Source organism: Lytechinus pictus, unplaced genomic scaffold (genome assembly GCF_037042905.1).
Source record: "Lytechinus pictus isolate F3 Inbred unplaced genomic scaffold, Lp3.0 scaffold_19, whole genome shotgun sequence".
NCBI lineage: Eukaryota > Metazoa > Echinodermata > Echinoidea > Temnopleuroida > Toxopneustidae > Lytechinus > Lytechinus pictus.
In genome coordinates, this window is record NW_026974140.1 from 2541072 (window position 1) to 2566203 (window position 25132).

The 25132-nt window shown below is 34.4% G+C and overlaps 2 protein-coding genes across 6 annotated transcripts in view; one reads left to right on the top strand and one right to left on the bottom strand.

Annotated features, from left to right (window-relative positions):
- The first annotated feature begins 1908 nt into the window (after positions 1-1908).
- Positions 1909-12219, top strand: LOC129261036 (uncharacterized). The gene is made up of 5 exons (XM_064114556.1): positions 1909-2138; positions 6404-6559; positions 7517-7645; positions 8418-8555; positions 9674-12219. Exons 1-5 carry the CDS (start codon positions 2127-2129, stop codon positions 9761-9763), a joined length of 525 nt encoding a protein of 174 aa, XP_063970626.1. The 5' UTR covers positions 1909-2126; the 3' UTR covers positions 9764-12219.
- Positions 12220-13476: 1257 nt separating this feature from the next.
- Positions 13477-25132, bottom strand: part of LOC129261200 (kynurenine/alpha-aminoadipate aminotransferase, mitochondrial-like) — a 56135-nt gene continuing 44479 nt past the window's right edge. Inside the window, exons 9-13 of one of the 5 annotated variants that reach the window (XR_010296738.1) lie at positions 24517-24613; positions 21044-21170; positions 18268-18476; positions 15775-17225; positions 13477-15485 (exon numbers count right to left, since the gene is read on the bottom strand). Coding sequence is in view for 2 of the 5 variants with exons in the window: in XM_064114555.1 (XP_063970625.1) it covers positions 17175-17225; positions 18268-18476; positions 21044-21170; positions 24517-24613 (484 nt within the window). In the remaining 3 variants the exon portion in view is untranslated. Of the gene's footprint in view, positions 17226-18267; positions 18477-21043; positions 21171-24516; positions 24614-25132 lie in introns of all 5 variants that reach the window. The other 4 variants (XR_010296737.1, XM_064114555.1, XM_064114554.1 and 1 more) reach the window with 4 other exon arrangements.

A 25132-nucleotide genomic window follows, 5' to 3' on the forward strand; every position in this document is an offset into this window, starting at 1 on the left:
GGAAAAATAATGGTGAAAAAAAAATTGGCCCCCCCCCCCCCTTTGGCGAAAGCTGGATCCACCCCTTCATCCTATTTATTTCTCTCCTTCCGTCCATCTCTCCATTCTTCCAGGAGCCGCGGAATAGTTTTGAAAAATGTTTTTTAAATTTTATTTCTACCTTATTTCTACCAATAAAATTATTAATGAAAATAATGCGGTACAAAAATCAATGTCATTCTTCTTCCTGTTTTAAACTATATACGTGTACAAAAAACGCACCACCAGCTAAAAAAAACAAAAAAACTTGGGGGTCACAACCCGAGCACCCCACTTCCCAGGGCCATATACAAGGATTCTAATTTATTAATTTTAAAGAAAGCATGAGACATCAATTGTTGGAAAAAAAATTAAAGAGACCTATTAATGACTGCATGTGGTCCTACCGGTACGCTAGATCTGCGCACAAAACTGCTTTCATATGACACGCAAAAGGGATGAATCTTAGTGGAAAAGTGGAATAAAGCAAACAGGATTTAGAAACTGCCTTCGTTGGCGTTCAATAATATGGGTAATATGATACAAATTCTGCTAGCTTATTCGTACTATTATTTCTGGCCATTGTACTTAGATCAAAATTTTAATGTGGAAACATTTTTTTTTTTTTTTAATGATACAAATCGAGCGAGGCAAGCACAATGATATGGGGCAGAGTTCCAAGTCTTCATGCCCCAGACTGAATATATTTTGCATCAACTTACTCTAAAAACAAGTGTTTATGTTTTATTTTTTATTATTCATTTTTTAAGTATAAGGTAAAATTATAAGTCTCGGAGTGTCAGTTAATGCTGCAAAATATGTATAAGGCCTACTCTTTTGCAGCACTATCCAGCTACCGCGGCGAGGACGCCCTCCGAGAAGGTAGCCATATCAAAACTAAAAACAAAAAATTCCCCTTAGATTACTGGTGGGTCCAAGGGGCATAATTATCGAGAGCCAAAATTGTAATTTGTAATATAAGCATGCCCTTTTTACCCAAGCATGCCCCCTTGAAAGTGAGGATATATATATATATGCCCTATTTTTTTGCTTGTCAATTTTTATGGACGAAATGACTTTCAATTTTTGGTAAAAAAATATTTTGTAATGCTCATCAAATTTGCATCGGGAAAATGTGCCCTCCATAGGCCATGTCCCCCCTAAATTTTAGGTGGGGACCATTGGCAGCGGAAATCAAAAATTTAGGGAGGGGGACCACCAAAATTTTGTGACAAGCCCCCTCCCCCAAAAAAGTGTATCAACCCAAATTTTAGGGGAGACCACATGAATTTTTTAGGGTGGTCCACTGGAATTTAGGGGGCATGCACGCAGGAAAAAAAAATTGACAAGCAAAAAAAAAGATTATCAACAAAAAATTAGGGGGGGACGATCGTCCCCCCACCTCAAATTTAGGGGGGCACACCCCCCCCCCCCCCGCTGCCTATGGGGGATGTTGTTAGCTTTTTGGGGGGCTAAAATTTTTTTCGGCCCCCCCCCCCCTTTGATAACCTTTTTTTGTCAAAAATTTTGGTGCCCCCCTAAATTTTTTGACTGCCACCGCTAACATGGCTAATAGTGCCCCCCCCCCCCTTTGGAAATCCCGGACCCTCCCTTAATTGCCTAGATATAGATGTTTAAATAGTTAATTATTTTGAAAGTCAGAGTGCCCTCGCCCCCCCCCCCATGCTTTAGTTATCATGGCATAAAACTTATGTCATATCTAATCCTTATATCAGCAAGAGGTCAGAGCATACTATCCGTCACCAAACGACTGCATTTGAGCCATTCATTTTCCCTTTTCTCTTCTTTCTATTATTTTCTTGTTATTTAATCATTGTTTATTTGTATAAGCTCGGATCCGAGACTAACTGATACGGTGAACGTACTTTCGTTCGAGTTGTGTATTTGCGTAATAATAGACCGAGACGAGAAAGGACACGCCCACAATCCCTCGTTCAGTGCCGAGCTCTGTGCCGTACGTGTCGACCAAATTTCAAAGAGAAATTTGTACACAAATCTGTCACAATTCGGACCTAATTTCGCCTCAGATTAACAGATATTTAGATCTCTTTGGAACACTAAAAGTCATTCAATTGGGGTTTTTTAATATGCTGATTCAGGTGAGGTACTTTTCAATGCTTTTAAACATAGATTTCAAAAATTAGATTTTCGTTTTGGGATCCCTACTAGCAGCTCATCAACCTTGTGACAAACTCACTGAGAGTATACCAGCTAGGAGATCATTTGGGTGTGGAAACGACCCACAACGAACAACAACAACAACAACAACAACTATCCTAGATTTCTTGTGTGGAGAAATCTTTCAAAACTGAGACAGTCCCTGTAAAATCTGGGACGAATACAATTTTCTGACCAGCGCCTCTACGTACTGCTTGTTGAAAAGTTGTATTATTAAGTTCGCTAGGCACAGTGCCTAGCGAACTTAATACAACTTACAATTCATTTATAACAACTCATCTTACATTTCACTCCTTGTCCACACTTCTATCAGTCTCAAAATTGGTGATTTACAGCCAGTAGCTATTTCCTCGCACTTATTTTTCACTGCTGATTCCAACACATTGCAAATGCAAATTACACATTCACAGGTTATCGCTGGTCAAGACTCATGAATATTCCTTTAGATCGAGATTGTTTTGCTATTTTCTTGATCGCGATCTACAGTATTGGAATACTCCTAAATATTCATGAGTAAATGCAGCTAGCTTTGCGATGATTATGCTTGACAATACAGTGTGTTTTAAAAAAAGGTAATCGAAATCTAGAGGGTTGATATACAAATTATATTTAAATTTGTGAAATTATTCTGCATGGATGTGACAGAGTAACTCATCAGCTATCCATTGATACCCTATTTGTACCATTTGTGCCATGCATGACCGAATTATTTGATGTTGAAGACAACAGGTGCAGATACCACTTTTTCAAAGTTTTTGAAAACTTGATGGAAAGGTAGATGCAGATGTAAATACTTTCATTGATGCCTGAGCTGGCAAAAATCTTTTGATTGGACCTTTTTTCTTCCAAAGGAGTGTAAATGGGCGAATGTACATGTATGCCGACTTGCATTTATGATTTCTGAGGAGATCGTACCACATTGGACCAACATTTTGACAGACAGGTTCGAGGAGTGTACCTGCATCTTTGGTGGATTCAGGACAGTGCTCCTGTCTATCCTACCAACGTCGTTCGAGAACTCTTTAGTTCGACATCAAGTTGTTGCCCTCAACCAGGACGTAGAATGGCCACTATGCAAAATCCCCTGACCTCATGCCCTGTGATTATTTCCTTTTGGGCACTTGGAAAACAAAATGTTTGCAACTCCTCCCCAAGATCTTGATGATTTGCAGGGCCGAATTCAACAAGAGGTGGATGCCTTTTGTGCAATGTTAAGACGAGCTGTCCAAGATATTCTTAATTCTTATCCACGCTGCCGGTTTTGTGTGCAAAGGAGAGGAGGACATGTTGAAGGTGTAGGTGAATAAGACATTAATCTTTCAATAATCATTTCAGAGGAATGCCTTGACTCTTCATTCTAAAAATTTCTTTGAAAAACATTTTATGGTACAAATAGGGTATGAATGGAAAGCAGATGAGTTTCTCTTTCATATCCATGCAGAATAATTTCACAAAATCAAATATGATCCCAATATCAGCCCTGTAGATTTGGATTACCTTTTTTCTGAAACGCACTGTATAGGCAGGGCTGGGGAACAGATTTTTCGTAACATGGGTCTTGTTAGTGGGGCGGTTTCTGAATGGAACTTTTATCATTCAGAGTATCTAGAGAACTGAAAATGAGGTCTGAAAAGGGGGGTTCTCAACGCTGTACGGCCCCGTACCACTGATGTATGTGAGGGCCTCCACCCCCCGACCCCCCCCCCCCCCCCCGCATAAATGTACAAAATCCACAGGTATGTAATCAAATTTTTACCTTAGGCTTTGATCTAATTTGTGATATCTAAACTGCAATAAGCAATAACTAATTTCACTAAAAAAAGTACATGACTAAAATAAAATAAAAATAAAATCACTAGACAATTCATCCCGTCGACCATCCTTGTCGCCATCATTGTGTGCATTTGTGTGTTACCACCTGTGCCTACTTTCTACAAATGCACCACCCCGTTATATCCGCTATTGTTGCCTATGAAGTCAATACCGTTATGTTTTGACCTCACTGGTACTAGGAGTGATTAAGGCCAGCTTCAGAGATTTTCATGTTCAAAAGATTTAATGCCAAATTGAAAGCCTTTTTTTTTGCATAACATTGTCGTTACAATGCAAAAGCTCTCCATGCATCTGGTTCCCTCTTTCTCACTCGATATTATTCCTTAGCCTCAAATTTCCATTGGTGGACAAATGATATTGACGATGAATCATCATCCCTTGCATGGCTTTATTTAGTCAATTTTTTTTTATTGAATTATATAATTTTCTGATTATTAATCCATCTGCATTTCCCTGATCTTCAAGATCGCTCTAGATACCACTTTCATACAGTTAAAAAAAATCAATGACATTCATTAAGTAAATCAGAAACAAAACAAAATCTCACTAGTAAACTCTATCTGTCATCAGAATCATCACTGACAAGATGAATCTTGCCAACTAGTATAACTGTCTAAATGGGCACCACTGTGTACAACTGCTGTACGGAGAATTGACCATTGAGTTGTACATGCTGGTTCCCGTTTCAGCAAGTGGAACAAGGGCAGTCTACTATTTAGATATATTAGCATCATAACTGCAAAAATAATTCTCACATTCTCTTATGCCTCTATTCTAGTCTACTGGTGAGATTAGAATCGTCACTGACAAAATAAATCTCTGAAGTAAATTTTCTTGATTATACATACTGAAATGGAAACCAGCATGTTCATTTACAACTCTATGCCTGTGGAGAATTTTCCATGCAGGTTCCGATTTCATTATAGAGAAGAAACAGCAATCAATTAAATCTCTGATCTTAAGAAGCTCAGAAGCAGCCTCAGCAACGGCAATGAAGTATGTAATCGGAAGTCATTGGTAGGTAGGGCATGTCTTGTCTTGAAAATGTGTCCAGTTTAAAATGGGAATTGGTTCCCATTTTCTCGATAATGCCACTTTGGGCCATATTTGTCACAAACAAGTAAACTCTGCTCATTTATTTATGATATGTTTTTCATTACAATCTTGGGTATTAGATCTAGAGAACTCTTATTATTTTTATTCACCAGTCCAGAGTGCTTGAAAAATAGTAGCATATCCTTGTGAGGCTGACTACATGTAGCTGTATATTGAAAGAACTGTAGGCCTCTCTACCGGTAGTTTTTTTTACCAAGACATGATGAATGACTGTAGTAGAAACAGACTGTGCACAAAAGAAATTAGCTGAACATTTCCAGACCTTATTTCACCACACAGGGTTATTAACTGAGGACAGTTAGATCATAACCTTGTACATACATGTAGGATGACTGGTCCTAACCATGGGTGATGTCATGAAGCGATAGCATCATGCAGGCTTATTCCTCATTTCTATCATGAACCAGCCATGCAATTTACTCCAAAAAAAAGGAAATGGCTCAACATCAAAACAATTAACTGGAAACGATCGTGACTGTGAATTGTTATAAAAAAATTAAAATAAATAAGTCTGCTGAAAAATGATTATCTTGAGGATGAGTATCTTAACAGTGGAGAACTTTGTCTCTGGAAAACTCCAGTCACTGAGCTGGAATGGTAAGCGCTAATATTTTCAGGTACAAAACCATGCATTTACATGTAGATCTTATTTCTATAGATATTGTGATCTAACCAGAAAAAAAAAAAATTAGGAGAATGAAACCTTAGAAGCAAGTTAACTTGTAATGAAAACAGAAAAATTAACATTTGGAAACAACTGGACAAACAATAAGAAAGTTCTGAGCATTTCAAAATCTCTATTGTAATGGAGATCCTCGTATTGGCAATGGGACCAAGATTTGTGATGTCACAGAAGTATAACTTTCCCCTTTGTACTCAGAAAATATAACCAAAAACATCTATATTTCCTCATTCTAATGACAGTTCAAAATCTTTGTCCATATATATATGGGGTTTCCCCTCCCCATATTTCACTGCTAACTGATTTACATTTACCGGTATATATTAAAAGTGTGTTATGGCATTACTTCATTGCTTTTAATTTCATATTTTGAAAACTTCTAATTATGTATATTGTGCTATTATTGTTCTATCATGAAAAATAATTGATCAATACAATTTTACATATTTCCGTAATCTTATCATGATTATAAACTATTCAATGTAATGCTAATTTCATTGGTTATTATATGTGTATTAATACCTGAAATGTTGATACTTTTTTTTCTATCCACAGACGAGTCGTTATACCAAGACCACCCTGGCTGGGGGGCAGAGAAAGAAGCAAGGTCCAAAGCCAGAGCTTACAGAAGAACAAAAACAAGAGATTCAAGAGGCTTTTGATCTATTTGATACAGAAGGAGCAGGCACAATTGATGCTAAGGAACTGAAGGTAGGAAGGCATTCCATCTCTATTCTCCTAAGATGTGTTGTTCTTCAAGTTAAAGGTCAACTCAACTCCAACAAAAGCATAACAGTGAAAACTTCCTTTGTGCTATTCATCATTTATACATTTGCCATCGAATGAAATGTCATAACAACAATAGCTAGTAATTCATGGGAGTCTGAATATATACCAAAATGAATTTTGGTCTTAATATTCTTGTTGAATTCACAATCACTTTTCTTGATATATCGCTCTTAATTACAGCGCAGTAGAATATATGCACATAGTTTCTGCGCTATACAAATAAGTATATTTTTATTATACATGTATGTTCAAAATATATAATCCTTGTAAAAGCTCTGCTACATTTTCTACAATGTGCCACTTTAATTCATTCAGTACACTATTTTGTTGTCTTGGAGACAATTCGTATTCTAGTTTATGACAACATAGAGCCTTTTTCCGTCTTTTGAATAGTTCCTAATACCCTATTCAAGTTTAGTCTTTAAAATTTCCATTCCTTTTTTTATGAACATGTATCTTTGTTTAATTATTGATGTATTACACCCTGTCAGTGTCACAAATATTGTTACTGTTCTGTGCCTTGGACCTGGATTGAATGTGGAACTTCTTTGGACTATTAGATGAAACAATTAAATGGGGGGGGGGGGGGGCTTTGAATAAGAGCAATTACAATTGTACATATTGTACTTAAAACCCTTTATTGAAAATGCTGGGGTGATATGTGATCTCTAACATAAAATAATGCAATTTTTGTATGTAATAAGGTTAATTTAATAGTATTTATATTTTTCAAAACTGCATTTATTGAAAATGATACATGTAGTTCCGTCAAGGTTGTGTCCTGTGGTAAAGTCACTTCATGTAGACCTTAGAATACTACTATCGATTATCAACAGCCAGTCCTCATTAATTTATCTTCCACCTATTGTATTGAAACAGGTTGCTATGAGAGCCCTTGGTTTTGAACCCAAGAAAGAAGAGATTAAAAAGATGATTCAGGACATTGATAAAGAAGGTTCAGGAACGATTGATTTTAATGACTTCTTACAACTCATGACTGCCAAGATGGTAAGTGTAACTGAAGCAGGGTTTATGGTAGGGTCATGTAACACAAAGGTCTGCAATGAATAGCAAATATGAAAGAACATCACTGATTCTTTCATTTTACTGTTTTTTTAATCATTTTTTTGATTAGCAAAAAACACAAAGCACTCTGTCATGATGAAAACTGTTCACCTTGAGTTTGATGCTCACTAAGATTACTCGAATTTGACTTTAACAGATAGATTCGGAGTTTTCACTCTGTGACGCATGATGGAATCAAGAACACATTAGGTGTATTGAAATTACCCATCAAATGACAGCAGTTGGTAGGTCTTTGTTGAAAATTGGTGAATCCGAACAACAGTTTCATCCTAAGTTTTAGAGCTGATGAAAATTTGCAAATATCTAGTTTGCCTAGAGTTTAGCTTTTGATTCACCAATTTTCGACAGAGATTGTTCATTGCTATGAAGGGCATTTGATAATACATTTTTCTATGTTCTTGAATACGTAGTGACTCGTGGAGCAAAAATTCCCTTTTCATATAAAGACCTCTAAATGTTGTCAAAAGAGCAATATACAAACATGAACTTTTTATGACTGAAATCAGTCTACTAATCCATTTAGGGGGGGGGGTTACAAATGCATCATACTTTTTATCTATTGGAATAGACTGGCATTTCACTTTTGTATGGGTGTAGATGAAAGTTTGTTTTTTATGTAAATATTGTTGATTCATGAAAAAGTTTATTTTTTATATTTATATTGTTTTATTTTCTTTTTTCTTCCATGTTTTAGAGTGAAAAGGACTCTAAGGAGGAGATCTTGAAAGCATTCAAGCTCTTTGATGACGATGAGACGGGCAAGATCTCTTTCAAGAATCTCAAAAGGGTAGCTAAAGAACTAGGTGAAAACCTCACAGATGAAGAGCTACAGGTATCTATCTTACCAAGTACAGTATTCTTGAATGCAATCCAGACAGGAATGCATTAATTCCTTCAGAAGGAATATTCACCAAGAAATTATATTGAATTTTAAGGGCAACTTCATCTTGATATCCGTCAAATACAGCTTGAATGAATGAATGAATTTTGAAGCAAACTGCTTAATTAATCTAAATCGGATTAGAAATAAGATGCATATAACTAAAGACTTTAGTTGTTGCATAATTATGTGAAACAGATATATGCAAATATTCAAAGGAACAATCTGATTATGTATTTCAATGATAGTAGGTCCTTACATGTTAAGGGATTTCACCCTTGTTTCAATGAGATGACCCATTCTATAAGGAGTGCATCTATGTTTTACATCTTTGGAGCAAACATTGATATACAAGATCTCTAATACTTTTAGAAAATACCAGAAGGAAAAATACTAAAAGAAAAAGTGTGCTGTTGAGTGCCATCTTCTCACTTACATAAAGCTTTGTTCTGATTTCATGGTGGTGAGACTTTTTAATTTTCAATTCAGTATTTTGGTCGGCGAATCACAAAATTATTTGTAATGGTTACCGCCTCCCTCCCGTCATTGCAGATAATCAGAGCTTTTGTACTTTGTTCCGAACTTCTGGTAGTAAAAAATCTAGTAAGTTTAGTGTGAATAGAATCCAATGTGCTTGTGTTTCAATCCTCATACTCTGGCCCGTATTCTGAAGTTAGTTTTAACTTTATAAACCGTGGTCTAAGTCTGTTTTAAAATTATGGGGAGCCAAAAACTTGAAAATTCTGCTTATATTGTATATTTCTTATATTTACTATTCTGTTTCTCTTTGCTTTTATAATGAAGAAAATATTTCAGTTATCATTCTGAGACAGTAATAAATGATTTGAGTGTCAGAAGAGTTAATAAATTGAACATGTACTAATAGAGACTTGTGCCCCAATTGGCTCTCCATAGTCAAACTGCAACTTCAAACAAGGGTTTAATTTAAACCCGACTTCACAATACGGGCCTTTGAATCTATCATCCTCTTTGACAAATTTGATGAAATGTTATCGTGTCACAAGTTTGTCTATCTATAAACAACTATTTTATCTCTTCAAATTTGACAGGAAATGATAGATGAGGCAGACCGAGATGGCGATGGTGAAATCAACGAGCAAGAATTCCTCAGGATAATGAAGAAGACAAGTTTATATTGATGACACAAGGATCCTTCAAGCGCTGTAAATATTGTAAATATCAATTCAAGGTTATATTTGTACAGGGCTCAATATTGATTGAGGGCTACTCTGGCCTTTACTAAATAATTTCAATGTGATAACTTGAGTAGAATAAAAAAAAAATTGTGATTTTCTTTTTTTCAAAATATGATGAAAAATAAAAAAAGTCAATTCATTTAAAGGTTTATGTTATTTCAGTGAAAAAAAAAATTGTTATAAATATGCAATGAGTGAGAAAATCATGTCATCTCCTTGTTGATGTCGTATGAAGTTACACAATTTTCGTAATTTTCTCTTCTATATATGACCTCATTTAAAGTGCTTGAAATCATTGCTACATGACATGGGAGATACATGTATTTTTCATTGCAGATGAATGAAAATGAATTAATCAAGATTATGTATCAGGAAACAAAAACAGAAAAGGGGGACTTGACATTTGATCACTCATGGTATATATTCATGATGACATGCACAAAACTATTTTATTGAAATAATTCAAAACTTGAAAATTCCACAACTTTTATTTTTATTCTAAGACTTATGAAAATTTGAGTGTTTTGCTTGTTAAATTTCACTTTATTTATTAAACTCGTCAATTTCAGATTGGAGTACCCCATCATAAGGTCTCGGTCAAAGAGCGCTGAAATTCTCTCAAAAGAGTACCGTAATTAACCTTTATATTGTTATTTATAAAAGGAAAACTGTTTTGAAAGTTCAGCGCAATTTGCAATGAAAAACACAATACCAGTACTTATTTCTGAATTAGCCATAAATCTGATCAAAATTGACAACTTTTTATCCATCTTCAAACTTCTCTCCTCTTAGCTTGATGATCAGTCATCAAAACTTTTTAAAAACTTATTTATGACATTAATGATTTCTTCCATTTAAGAGTGTAGTGAGGCATTATTGCAATAATGGATAATTGATATTCAGATGCATTAGTGACAATTTTTATCAGATTTTCATTTTTCTTATTTTTTTTTCTTTTTCAATTGGAGATGTAATGAGGTGTGGCATGAAACATATTTTGCTCAGGTCCATCTCCTTTTCCATTTCATTTGTTATAAACATCTTAATATCAAGGTGAATTTCCCCCATTAATTCACTAAATTTCTTGCATAGGATGTGTAACCTTTTGATACAATTGATAGACATTTAAATGACCAATCTTTGAATATTGAATGCTGACCTCTTTACAAAGTGTAGCTCTGGAACTGGAATATGTTGCAGAAAACTTAAATTTATTGTAACTTTGCCACCATTGGCAAGCAAGTGCCATGATAACAGGCCTCACCATGAAAATAAGGTTTCCATGGAAATTACCCTCAATTGCAAAGTTCCTATAAGAGTGAGTTCTATATTTGAGAGTTGGCTGTTTTTAAATCTAAAAAAAGGTTAGTGCACTCTAATCTGTATTGAAGAGTTTTCTTTGTTAATGTTGAGCCCTGTTCATTTTACTAAAGCACTAAGATGTCTTTGTAAATTGTGTGTATACTTGTACTTAGGAACTATGGAGTTTATATGAATTTTTTTTAAAGTTTGCATCATAAATTAATTATGAACCGTCCTTAATGCACCATATAGATATTCTATATTTACATCACACGTTGACATTTGATTTTTCGAGACAAAATTTCAGAAGAGAATTTGTGAAAATTTGATGTTTTTCCTAATTCTAAATTGAACAATAGGTAATTGTGGTGTGATATACCGGTATTCTAAAAGAAATTGTTCTGTGTACATGAACACAGTTGATTTAGTGATACGATTTTCTTCTTCCAAACTTCAGTCTTATAAATCAGTTGTTAATTCTCTTTATAAATGACAGTATATGGGGTTCACTCTGCCGCAATCTTTTTATAGTTTTGCTTCATGTATTTTTTTTCTTCCTAATTTGACCTGTATGTATGCAAATAATCTGAAACAGAATTATCTAAATCTCAGTCAATATTTCTCTATAGGACTCAATGTAATTTGGTCATGGGGAATGTATGCAGCAGAGAATATGAGGATTCATGAACACTCATAACCCTTCAGGTTTCATCACAAATGATAATTGTATCAAATGTATTGTAATATATATATAACACAGTACTCTATTGGTCAGACCATGCTAATGGGACTCTGCACTGCTCGTTCCATCTTGTGATGTTATAATATTGAACTTGAAAATCCCAGTAAACAGTCTATGTAAACCATTAATTGAGAAATACCTTGTAACTATTATCCTGTAAATGTTAGAAGCAGATACTGTACATGTGCATTTTTTTAATTGTGTCCCTTTCTATATTGACTATTATTGTTTATAAGCATTCCAGATATTTATTGACTTTCATTTGTATTCATGAGTGGTAAGTGAAAACATAAGTTAGGACTGAATGTACATGTTGTGAATGTAATAAATACCAGTCGTGTGATTTGAAATGTAATTCTCTTTAGTCAATTCTTATTCTTGTTACCTCTCCCCCCCCCCCCCCAAAAAAAGAAGCTAGTTCAGACAGAGCTCAGCAACATTTTGGTATACAAAGTCAATGGGCTGTGAGGTATCTCAAATGTTGCACAGACAGCCTTTTTTTTATGTTGCATGCCCACGAAAATTAAATTCTTCAAGAAGTGTGTGCAAACTAAATGTCCGAAGTTGCGCAGTTTGTCATTTAACACTTATGAAAGTAAAGCTTAAAAAGTAGGGCAATTATTCATGCCATGTTTCAGCACATTTTGGTAACTAAAATGCGCTAGGATATGTTCCTGTACATTTATTATTTGTTATCCAAATGTGCCATAACACCATGTCCGAACAACATATTTTCAACAATAAAGCTTTGTTGCTACATATCTGAACAAGATTTAAAGAATCTGCAAGCTAATTTCAGGGAGTTAATTTCTGTGAATTGCATGTAAAACTTTACTCTATGTCTTTCAAGGTGATGGCAATGCTGCCGTACTTTGGCAAAAAGAAGCAAGAACTACAAAAGTATCATTTGTTGTAAATGATCAATTTGTGTTCCTCATTTACATATTTTCTTCAATATCTTTCCATAGAATGATCATCTTCTCCCCATATTTTGCCTGAACGTGCAACATACAAAGGGTGTTTCAGAAAGTACAATAATTCAAATTTGACTGTCACTTGCTTTCTTTTGCCAAAGTTTGGCAGAATACCATTGCCACATATCTCTAAATAAATTGGCACATGTGACCGTACAAAATCTCTTTTCATATCAAACAGCAAATTAAATTTCAAGATGTGTCAAGTCAAATCGGGCAGCGTCAAAACGATCCTAGGGGTCTCTTGCGATCAAAAATCAATTTCAACTTGTTTTTAAACCTATCAGAGGCACATATTTTGTTGATGCATTTAGATGAAACTAAAGTCCCCTATTATCATCCAGTATCTATCAAAACTTGAATTATTTTTTTTTTAATGACAGAATATGATTGACTTCAGAATAAACCATTTTACTGGGAGAATCAGTTTGCAAGCACCAACAAGTCATTTTTATGAAGCAATGACATGACAGACACAAAATAAAAGTATATTTTGTTTATCATGTTGAATGTCCATTTAAATTCTACATTAACATATATACAGTATATGCACAACATATACAAATATATATATTTTTTTAAAATAAAAGTCCTTACTTAAACCATAAGACAATACACAACACATACAAAATAGAAGTGGATTTTTTATACCATATTTATTGATGTTCAGTTAAACCAGAAATCAACTGATAAACACGTATTCTATACAAATATGATCTTTTTAGAATAAAAATATTGACTTCAATAAAGATAAAAGATCTACAATTAGTACCTGGAATCAGTATTTCATTTCAGAAGATATAATCTATATAATATTGTTATATAAATTCTCATATAATTCGATATAATTTACCTCCTATATTCTTATGATTTAAGTGAAAGTCTCTAGAATATACATGCATACTCTTTTAAATAGTAAAGACATTTGACAACTTCAGATTTTGTGTTCCAATGACCATAAGTACAATTTCAGTTTTCTAAGTGAGAATCATAATCCCTGCGAATATCTATTCCACACTACTGGTAGATTTATCATATTTCAGTTGTTTTCAAGATTTTCACATACCTTCCCCTCATTTAGTCGACTGTCCTTAAATTCAACTCAAAATTCTTTTTCTATATTTTTTTTTCAAATCACTCATTCTGCAGACAGTGCACCAAATCTAAATTAAACAATAAAATGCTGCAATCTTTTATACAAAATACATACTTGCAAGCAAGCGTAGATGTAACTGGATTAGAAACAATAGTTTTGAAAGGCCGACTATTGTGCAAAAACAATATGGCGTCTGAAATAGTATTGTGTTCAACCTGGCTAGATCCCCCACCGCCTGCAACTGCAGTAAAATCACAACAATAGCATCTTTTGTGATTGCTAATGATCCAGTCAATAAATAAAAATCAGAATAACATTCAGAATATTTTCATTTTATGATAAAAACAGAAAGAGGGAACCATGTCAAAATTTCACCTTCAATATTTTTCTATTTCTGTCCTCATTGATAACTAATATATATATTTCAAATGATTCCATAACATGACACTACAATGTGCATTTCAAGTAAGAATGACAAATAATATCTGTATGGTCTAACTAAAAGCTAATGAAAATAAGTGATTCAGAACCTCATTTTGGCTTTCCATACTTCAGTCGATAAAAATATCATTTGCAACTTAACAAAGTATTTATTTTGAAACAAAATTTCTACTTTAACAAACAAAACAGGAGGAAAAGAACCAATGTTTGACTTAATCAAGAGATAGCAATACCATAATATGTGTGTAACAAGGAAAAGATGATTTTGTCAGAATATTTAATATTAAAAATTTACACAATCAATATTAAACAAACCACTATACATTACACTCGTGAATGAAATAAATATTCTAAACAAAGCATGTTGTCAGATACATGGATGTAAACGTACCTGATATTTCTGAATATTCAAAGTTGAAAGCATTTTCATACTACTACTGTTCATAATAATGAAATTTTTATATAAACATGATCTGGTGAGCAAGACGAGAGAAAGAAAATAATTTACCTCCATCAGAACGGGTTAGCTGCATGTATAGAAATTTTTTTTTTTTCAATTTTCAATTCAATGTTATATAATTACACCAGGTGTTTTCTTTTCCTTTGATTCATGTTTGATTTTGTCTCTAATTGTTTTAATCACTCATTACTGTCTTTATACATACCATGATTTTTTTTTATTCAATAAATAAAAAAACATAATATTCCACTTTTATATAGTGCTTAATATATCGGTACGTCTCGAAGTGCTTTACAGATATCTTATCACCTGGCAATCGGAGCATAGCTTGCACTTTCTCCACTCCCTTGGGAGTATTCCAACAAGAGTTTCAAGACTCAATTCCTAGGCATACTACATATAGGCTTTTGTATCACACCAGATGACAATCGAACACCTTGGTGGAGAGTGGCAAAGCATGGACTGACACCTTGCCAAAGGCAGTCCAGGATCCAGTAACACAAAGGTTAGCGATTAATCGTATGCTTCATTTTCATGATAGATTGTACATTGTAGTCAATAGAATCAATCGTAGAAAAATGTTCTATGATCATTGCTAAGATTTGTGTTACAGGCCCCAGATTGGACTTCGACATAATTCTTTCCCAAAGCTAACATAGAGGGCCTCCTGTATCACTAACCCAGTGCCAATCCCCTCATCTGCATGTAGCTTCTTGTCAAGGCCTTGGCAGCTGCTCTTGGTTTGTTGTTTATGATCCTGAGACAAGCAAGTGATGTGACGAGTGCAGTGGAGCGAGTTAGGGTTTGGTAGGTATAATATCAGCTCCCAGTGCCTTGACAAGAGGCTAATCTGCATGGAGAGATTGGTGAACTGGTACTGGGTTAGGGATTTGGAAACAGGAGGCCCTCTATGTTAGCTTTGGGAAAGAGAGCTTCCACATGTCAAAGTCAAACACACAACCCTCTGATTAAGAGGCAAGAGTCAGAACCACTACACCACAACGCTTCCAGGGTTCCTTATGAATATAGGAAACAAGTGGCTCCCCCTCAGATTTTGGTTGCTGATCGCATGATTGAGACAAAGATCTATTGGCAAGTATATCACCCATGATATAATTTCGAATACTGGATAATTAATAGTACCAAATCATTCAAATTTATGTTTAGTTATGCTAATCAGTGCATAAATCATAATTTGGCCTTAAATCTTTAAAGGACAAGTCCACCCCAACAGAAAGTTGATTTGAATTAAAAAAAAAAAAAAAATTAAACAAGCATAACACTGAAAATTTCATCAAAATCGGATGTAAAGTAAGAAAGTTATGACATTTTAAAGTTTCGCTTAATTTAACAAAACAGTTATATGCACATCCTGGTTGGTATGCAAATGAGGAGACTATGATGTCATCCACTCACTATTTCTTTTGTATTTCATTATATGAAATATGAAATATTCTAATTTTCTCCTCACTGTCAAGTGATACAACGATTAATTCCTCCATGAACATGTTGAATTAGCATTGTTTAATACTATATGGTTAAGTCAAGTTGGTCCTTATTGTCAAATCTATAAAAAATGAAATATTGTACAATTTAAACAATGAAAAACAAAAGAAATAGTGAGTGATGGACATCATCGACTGAATCACCTAGTTGTGCATATCACTTTTTTGTGAAAAATAGGCGAAACTTTAAAATGTCATAACTTTCTTATTTTACATCCGATTTCGATAAAATTTTCAGCACTATGCTAGTTTCATTTTTATCTATTTATTCAAGTCAGCATTTTCCTGGGGTGGACTTGACCTTTAAATGTAGCTCCAAAACTGATAAATGTTGGTCTGGACACACTTTGTATGATACTTAGTCAAATATATATTAAAATAAAGTTGTTCTTTTTTTTCTTAGGTATTTTAGAGGTTGTTTAATTTCATATATATTTCTTTGTTATTTTGCTTTGTTTTTTATTGTGTTTTTGACGGAAATTGTTAGCAACACAATTTCAGTGGTACATAACATGAAATAAATTACAATTAGTAAAAGTGAAAATAATGATGAATCTATGACCATACACAATTTGCATTGGATTTGTACAACAAATCACATTTTTTAGCAATTTGGGATCTGACTTCCGAATCACATACCCAGGCATCGCGAATTTGATCTTAAAAGTTGTGCGAGACTTGAACAGAAAAAATAATGAAATATCGTGACATGATATTTTTCACATCAAAGATTTATTCTTTAAATGTTGAAAGGGGGGGCTAAAAAAGCAACATGTATAAGAATATGATGGTGTTATCAAACAATGGCAGCTTTATCATTTAGATGAAAAGATCCTACTTTGTCTTCTGCTCATCTTTAAGCAACTCAGCTAGTCGTCGTATACCCTAAGTGAGACAGAATAAAAGATAAAGAAATAGAATTGAAATTAAATTGAGACAATAGACAAACAATTGATTGTCATAAATGTGTAAAACAGTAAATGATAATTCGTGGAATTTGTAAAGCAATATTTTCCACAAGGTTACTGTGGTTCAAATTTCAATAAAATAAATACTGACAAAAAGAATCAGAATTCATATTTTGAGAGTATTGTCTCTCATTCAGAAAACCCTTCTAATCATTTTTTAGTAGTGAATCAATGATGTTCAAGGTAGGAACATATTTTCCTTTAATGTGGTGTAGCATGATCATAGTCTTACAGGGGGGGGGGGGGTTCTCATTAGCGAGTTTTTGCAATCACGACGGAGACAGATTCTACAACATAGAAAATCTATTGTCAAAAGTCCTTCATAACAAAGAAGTCTTTGTCAAAAATCAGTGAATCAAAACAGCAGTTTTTTCCTGGACTCTGGACAGATGACACAGTTACAATTTTTTGTCAGCTCAAAATCTTAAGCTCAAAGTGATCAGCTGTCCCGGTTCACCAATTTTCGACAAAGAACTCTCAGCTGTTCGTGTATATTGTTAAACCATTTCTAACCTCTAACCTTAACCCTAACCCTAATCCTAAAGTGCCATAGTCTTTTGAAATCCCATATATTATGATACCATAATGTAATTGTCACAGACAAAATATCGGGGGAGCGTTTCCTGAAGAAAATCAGAGTGATTTTCACTAACAACTGTTATAAGCTACTGAAATCCTTGCATCTGATTGGCTGAGGGTTAAATAAGTAAATAATTAATATTAACATTTTTTACTTTGCTCTTTAACTGACTTTAGTCAGTGAAAATCCCTCACTAAAGTCTTCATGAAATGCTTTCCATGGCCCCGTAACACAAAGGTTAGCAAATGATCGCTAATTTGAAAGAACAATTCTGATTGGTTCCTAGTCAGTCTGCTGAGCAAATTGTGCATGCAACGGTGATCTTGATAGGCCACTTCCGGGCCCAGCTAGGTCAGCTCAAGTTGAGCCTTTCTCTTACCTCTTCCATGTTATCATCAGAACAGACAGAGAAACATGCCCTGATGAATGGAGATGGTTTGGTCTTATCAGGATAGAAGGCTATACCAGGGACAAACAAGACTTCTTTCTCCATGGCTTTCTTAGAGATGAGGTCATAGGAATCATTTATACCAATCAGTTCCATCCAAACAAACATCCCCCCAGTCGGAACATTCCACTTGGCAAGACCTAAGAGATCATTCAATGAGTGAACATACTGCAATTTAAGCATGTGTGTCAAAACGGCTCAGTAAGAGTTTTACCATTCATAAACGGTAAGGCAAATTGCCCTTTTTTTGTTCATGAATGAGTTTTTATCACATGCATATGCATCAAGTTTCAAATATTTCAAGTTTTGGATACAAACGAATTTCAATTCAATCTCATTTATTTCCACAATCAAATCAAACTTGACCCTACAATAACAGCACAAATCAATCCCCCAAACAATGAATGAAAAATGAATCAACAGACATACTCAACAAAGTACAGAATATCAACAAAATTACTACACATTTATTAACAAAAACTAAAAACGGAGGGACAAAGGCCCAAGGCCTATCAATGGTTTGTTCCTTTTTATAGGTCCATAGCTGTTTGCAAACAGGTGGTAAAATATGCTTCCTGGCACTGCAAACTTTTATTTAAAAAATTTTATTCCAAATTCAACACTCATGTTTTAGAGAAGTCTTTGAATGGCTGACTAGTATGGAAGCGTATAAACAAGCAAAGATGCCAACCTTAATTTTGAAAATTCCTACTCTTTACTTCTTTTTGTCCTACATTGTATTCCCAAGCCTAAAATCTGATTTTTCTTTGAAGTTTCAAAAATCCTATTTAGTGTTATTTTCCCGCGTTCAAAATTTAATTTAGGATAATATCCTTCTAATTGGCTTACTCTAAACAATCACACAGTAAGCAGTGGTTTATTTGGTTCCATTCATGTTCAATATTTCATACAATGCACAGCCCCATCTAGTGACTTCACTCAACTTAAAGGGGAATTTAAAAAAAAAATAACAAAAAAAAATAACAGGGAAATGAAAACTCAGAGAAGCAGATTGGTGAATCTTTGAACAAAATCAGACAATCTATTCTGTATGGCCCGGGGTTTCATATTGACAATACATGGAGTGCTATTGAAATGTTCTACTCTTCTATTTGCTCCAATTCAGGAAATGACTGAAATTTCATTATTTTCCAAAGTTTTACTAATTCAATTATATTCAATTAAAAAATGGTCTTTATTGATGATCAAACATGTTAGTAACAATCACACAAGAAAAAACAGCCCGAGCTGGATAATTCATGTTTACAAGTTTGTGCTGGCATGATAAATTACATAGTTAGTAAAATGCATTTAAAAGGCTATACATTTAAAAAGCTAAAGCTATTTAGATAAAGCATAAAAGACAATTAATGAATTTAATATGATAATGGCTGACTATAAGGAGAGGAGACTGGCAATCATTTTAATGACAAAAGTGAATGTATGGTGGGGTGGGGGTGACCACTGTCCATTTCCTTTCCTAGATGACACACTCATCTTTTGTTTAGGATATGGACTATTTTTAAATCTTGTTCTTATTTGAAATTGTTGATAGTTGTTTTTATGACGAAGAGATATGTTTGTATGTTTTTCAGAGGTTGCTATGTATTACACAGAGGATAAATTGAAAGTGATTTTGCACATTTTTTACAGTGCCAGTCTTCTCTCCTCAAGTGTTGGTAAATTTACGACTCATATTTTGCTTTTATGAGGACATATAGAGTAATATGTGACTATCTATTCTTATAATTTTGCCCTGTGAATAAGTGCTCTTGAAAGAAAATGGCAAATTCCTGACAATTAAGTACATGACAATGAAGAGAAAGTTGTCCTTACCACATTTCAGTCTACTTAACAGATTACTAATTTGATATTTACATAAGTACTCTCAGATATCTCACAAACAGATGTAACTTTCTTATTCTTCATATGATTTAGTTAAAAAAATCATTAATAGGATTCTCTTATTTTTCTCCTTTCACACAAGTCATTTCATTACCACGGTTGGACCCTTAGTGATGCCACTGAACTTGGGAGTGGAAAACTAGCATAAATGACATTCAAGAAAAAATGGAAAAATGGAAACGCTCATGAATTATTCATCAGCTTTCCCATAAATAAACCATGAATTATTCATCAGCTTTCCCAGAACTCAAACATGAATTATTCATCAGCTTTCCCAGAAATAACCATGAATTATTCATCAGTTTTCTCCAGAACTATACCGTGAATTATTCATCAGTTTTCCCAGAACTATACCATGAAGTTATTATCAGTTTTCCCAGAACTAAACCATGAATTAGTCATCAGTTTTCTCCAGAACTATACCATGAATTATTCATCAGCTTTCCCAGAACTAAACCATGAATTATTCATCAGCTTTCCCAGAACTAAACCATGAATTCATCAGTTTTCTCCAGAACTATACCATAAACTATTAATCAGTTTTCCCAGAACTATACCATGAATTATTCATCAGTTTTCTCCAGAACTAAACCATGAATTATTCATCAGCTTTCCCAGAACTAAACCATGAATTATTCATCAGCTTTCCCAGAACTATACCATAAACTATTCATCAGTTTTTTCAGAACTACCATGAATTATTCATCAGTTTTCCCAGAACTAAACCATGAATTATTCATCAGCTTCATCAAACTAGAACATCAATTATTCATCATGTTTCCTAGAATTTAAATCAACAAACCTTTCAGGTGCTTGTCCATTGCTGCAAGTAGGATATCTCTTCTCTGTTTGTAGAAGGCTGCTACTTTCCCTACATGGCTTAATAGTCCATCTATACCCCAGTGATTTAGTAACTTGTACAAGGTGAGCTGTGTAAATGAGAGAGATTGATTTACATCTTGGTCAATTATTGGATGTCAAGTTAGGTGTTGATATAGTGGCTCAGTGGTAGTGCTAGACTCATGAATGGGAGGTCATGGGTTCAATCCCCAGCCAAGTCATACCAAAGACAGAGAAAATGAGACCGCCTGCCTTCTTGTCAGGTGTTTCACAAATTAGAATGGAGAAGGGGAATAATAACATTATATTACAGAGGGCCAGCCGGGAGAACTATTTTAAAAAGCTGAAGTGGCTATATGCCCTGGATAAATAACAATGATTATCCAAATAGGTAGTGTTGGCCAACTTTTGACCCCATTCAGGGCAAAAAATTGAACTGAATACCATGTTTACACACGACTCGGCTTTAGTGTTGAATCAATTACAAGCTTAACCGCTCACGATGGCGGTCTCCTGCGTTCATTCAATTTTGTTAATGTTCCTTTTTTAATTATCAAAATGTGAAGTATATGCCCACACCATTTTTTTCCTTCAAATTATGTATTATGTTTATATTGTATGCATTATGAATTATTTTGTATATTACAAACAATGTAAATATTTGTGATAATGTATTGTGAACGCTGAAATAAAAATATAACAAACAAACAAAGTGTTGAATCCTCAAGCAGGGTCGAACGCTACAAAGAGGGCAACTGTGGTCGCGTTTATACTGAAAAAAAAAAGGCGAGTTCGACACGGCCCATGTATCATGGATGGATGTAGAATAGACGTCACAAATATATGCCGTGTTTGACCTAGGTCATGCGGGTTCGAAACAGCTTTCTGTTTATATACACACACAAAAATAGGCAAGTTTGACTCGGCTCGCGGGTTGAAACACCCTATGATTTTGGCGGATCAAAAAAGCTGTGTTCGACACAGCTCACGGACCACACTGATCATGTTTACACAGCATAAAATTGCCGTGTTGAGCACAGCTCACGTGCCAAACCACGAGCCGAGTCACTGTATAACACAGTATAAGTGGGCTTGGCACCAACATCATCATAATATCCAAGTCCTTTGGAAGCGCATAGGGACGTTATGACATAATGTGATATGCACAATACAAGAACTGCATTATTATTTAGATGTTCAGATATTGTGACTGGATTCATCGGTTTTGTAAACCCATATTTGGTGTTGGACCAAGGTTTCTAATCATCAACACTAACAATAAACTAGACATCATCCACTATGTTAATTAAGACAGATGACTGCATGATGCAAAGAAATGAATACATCTAAAGACTAATGATAATGATAGCAATGAATGAGATATGATGAACTTGAACATACTTGAAATAATATCCTTAAGTGCACTTGTTAAATAAAAACAAAGAACAAGATTTTATAAAAGCCTCTCAAACCAAACATACATACAGATAGTGGAAACAAAAATATATAGGTACGCGTTATTCTGAATTACAGATATTTTGCTTAAAATCCCGCGCTATTGGGTTGAATAAGTTGTGAGGTGATCCAATGGTTCCCTGACATTTTCCCTGTCGACAATAGCTCTGCTGGAAAATCCATACACTAATTAAATGACCACCTTCAACCCCGGATTTAAAACTACACCTAGTTTACTAAACCTAACATTAAAACCCTATTGCAACCCCATATCTTAAACGAAATAAAGCACACAGCAATTGTCGCCAAAGCAAATGCCAGTCACCGATCCAATAACTCCAGGATAAAAGTTTGTGACCTTTATAGATAAAGAATAGTTTTGCTAACCATTTAAGTCCATGGAGTCACAATGCATCAATAAATAATTTGAGGGCAAGTGTAGCAATTGTTTGTTGACAATAAAACCAGCAGTCAAATTGACCTTTTGCAAATGGTTATACATGTATGTAAATAAACAATAAAATGATCATTAGAATACAATTGCTCACTAAACAACTGTGTGTATCTAACCTTGGAGCTCAAGCAGGCCATTTTCCTGAAATTGGCCCTCAATACCCCCTTTTTTGGAGAAATTTCATTCCTTTAGCTGTGCTAATCTTAAATATTCAGCCCTTTTTTTCTTGATAGGGCAAGAATGCTCCTTAGTAGTTCAAGAAACCCGTAAGCTATGAAAATGAAAATGAGGATAGATAAAATGACAGATATGAACTACCAATGCTCCATTTCAAAATTTGGGAGACTTAAAACTTTATGTTCACTGGAAAAGGGCTTCACCATCAGACTTTCTTACACTTGAATATTGAAATCATGTGTTCCCTCTAAAAGGAGCACGCAACCTGCTTGACTGATTATATGCCATGACACAGGTTGTCCATGAATGTGCAAACTCTGTCTCTAATGGGTTAAAATTCACTCTCTGCTAGACTTTTTCTTATTTAAATAGAAGGTCATATTAAAAAAAAAAGAATGAGATTCCATTATATCCAAATGTACAATGAATTTGTCTGTATCAGACTTTGAGCTTCAAAGAAGTACTTGTAGATATGCTGACAGTGCTACATACAGTTACTTTATCACATTCATGTGTACTCATAGCAACTAAGTAAACAAATTATCTTAAGCGCACTAGATCCCAGGGACTAGATCTCGTACCAGATGATGTACATATTGATATACCACAAGTGGCTATTGTGTACATTAACATACTATGTTCATTTCAAAGCCAAACAGCATTAACGATGATAGTGTTTATACTAGTAAAGTTTAAAAATCAAGTAATATATAATGATGATGATAATACACAATAGATAGGCTGCTGGACAGGTGCTCTTTAACACACAAGCAGTAATTCGTCTCACATTAAATTATACATCAATAGATAAATTTTATCATTGATTGAATGAATGAATGAATGATTAAATGAATGAATCAATCAATCAATCAATCAAGTATGATTGAATGTGTGACTAAATGGAACATTAAATAAATCAATAAATGAATGAAAACAAATTATAAGTTAAATGATAAGTAATTAATGAAAGAGAAAATGAGTAAAAAGTAAATAACTAATTCCCAGCATAAACAAACTATACATAAAATGATAAACTAAACTGTACAAAGAAAGCCCCCCCCCCCCTTTGATGAAGGCTAATATTTGTTCAACCAATTTGAGTTGAAAAGTCACATTACTAAATGTGTGTACTGAAACTTCTCAGCAATTATTTGTTCTGTGAAAATGATGAATATAAGCCATATCATGCCTCTGTGAGCACAGTGAAAAAGCAAATTGGCAAGTTTTCAAAGTTACATGATTAAGGTAATTTTCCAGATTTCACCCCCAACTGGTGAAACAGCTTTTGTCATGGGAGGGGGGATTTTTTGTGTGTGCAAAGTTTAAAACAAATATTGTATTTGACTTACTTGAGTAAGGACACTGGTATGAAGGACAGAAGCCTGCATATGCATGATGATACGTGTAACTATCGCCTGAGGACCAGTACATACACCTACACGAAGACTGTCATAACAAGACAAAATTTTATTTTATTATTATACATATTAAAGAAGAAATGTATCGCCACATGATAAACACATTACTAACCCTGAAGGCTTATTCATAAGGGCTATATCAAAACCAGCATTTTATATGTAAAGACAGTGCATTATCTTTGAAATCTATGATGAATATTTTGTAATAATACAATAATTATAATAATAATATAGGGTATTTATATTGCGCACATATCCACCTTGTTAGGTGCTCAAGGCGCTCCTATATTACCCGGCTAAGCTAGGCGTTAATAGCGCACACAGCTTCTTGAGGAATAAACTTCCTACCAGTACCCATTTACCTCACCTGGGTTGAGTGCAGCACATTGTGGATCAGTTTCTTGCTGAAGGAAATTACGCCATGGCTGGGATTCGAACCCACGACCCTCTGTTTCAAAGTCCGGAGACTAATCCACTGGGCCAAAACGCTCCACGGTATAATAACGGTATATTTACCCAGGGTAGCCACTTCAGTTCCGAAAACTGT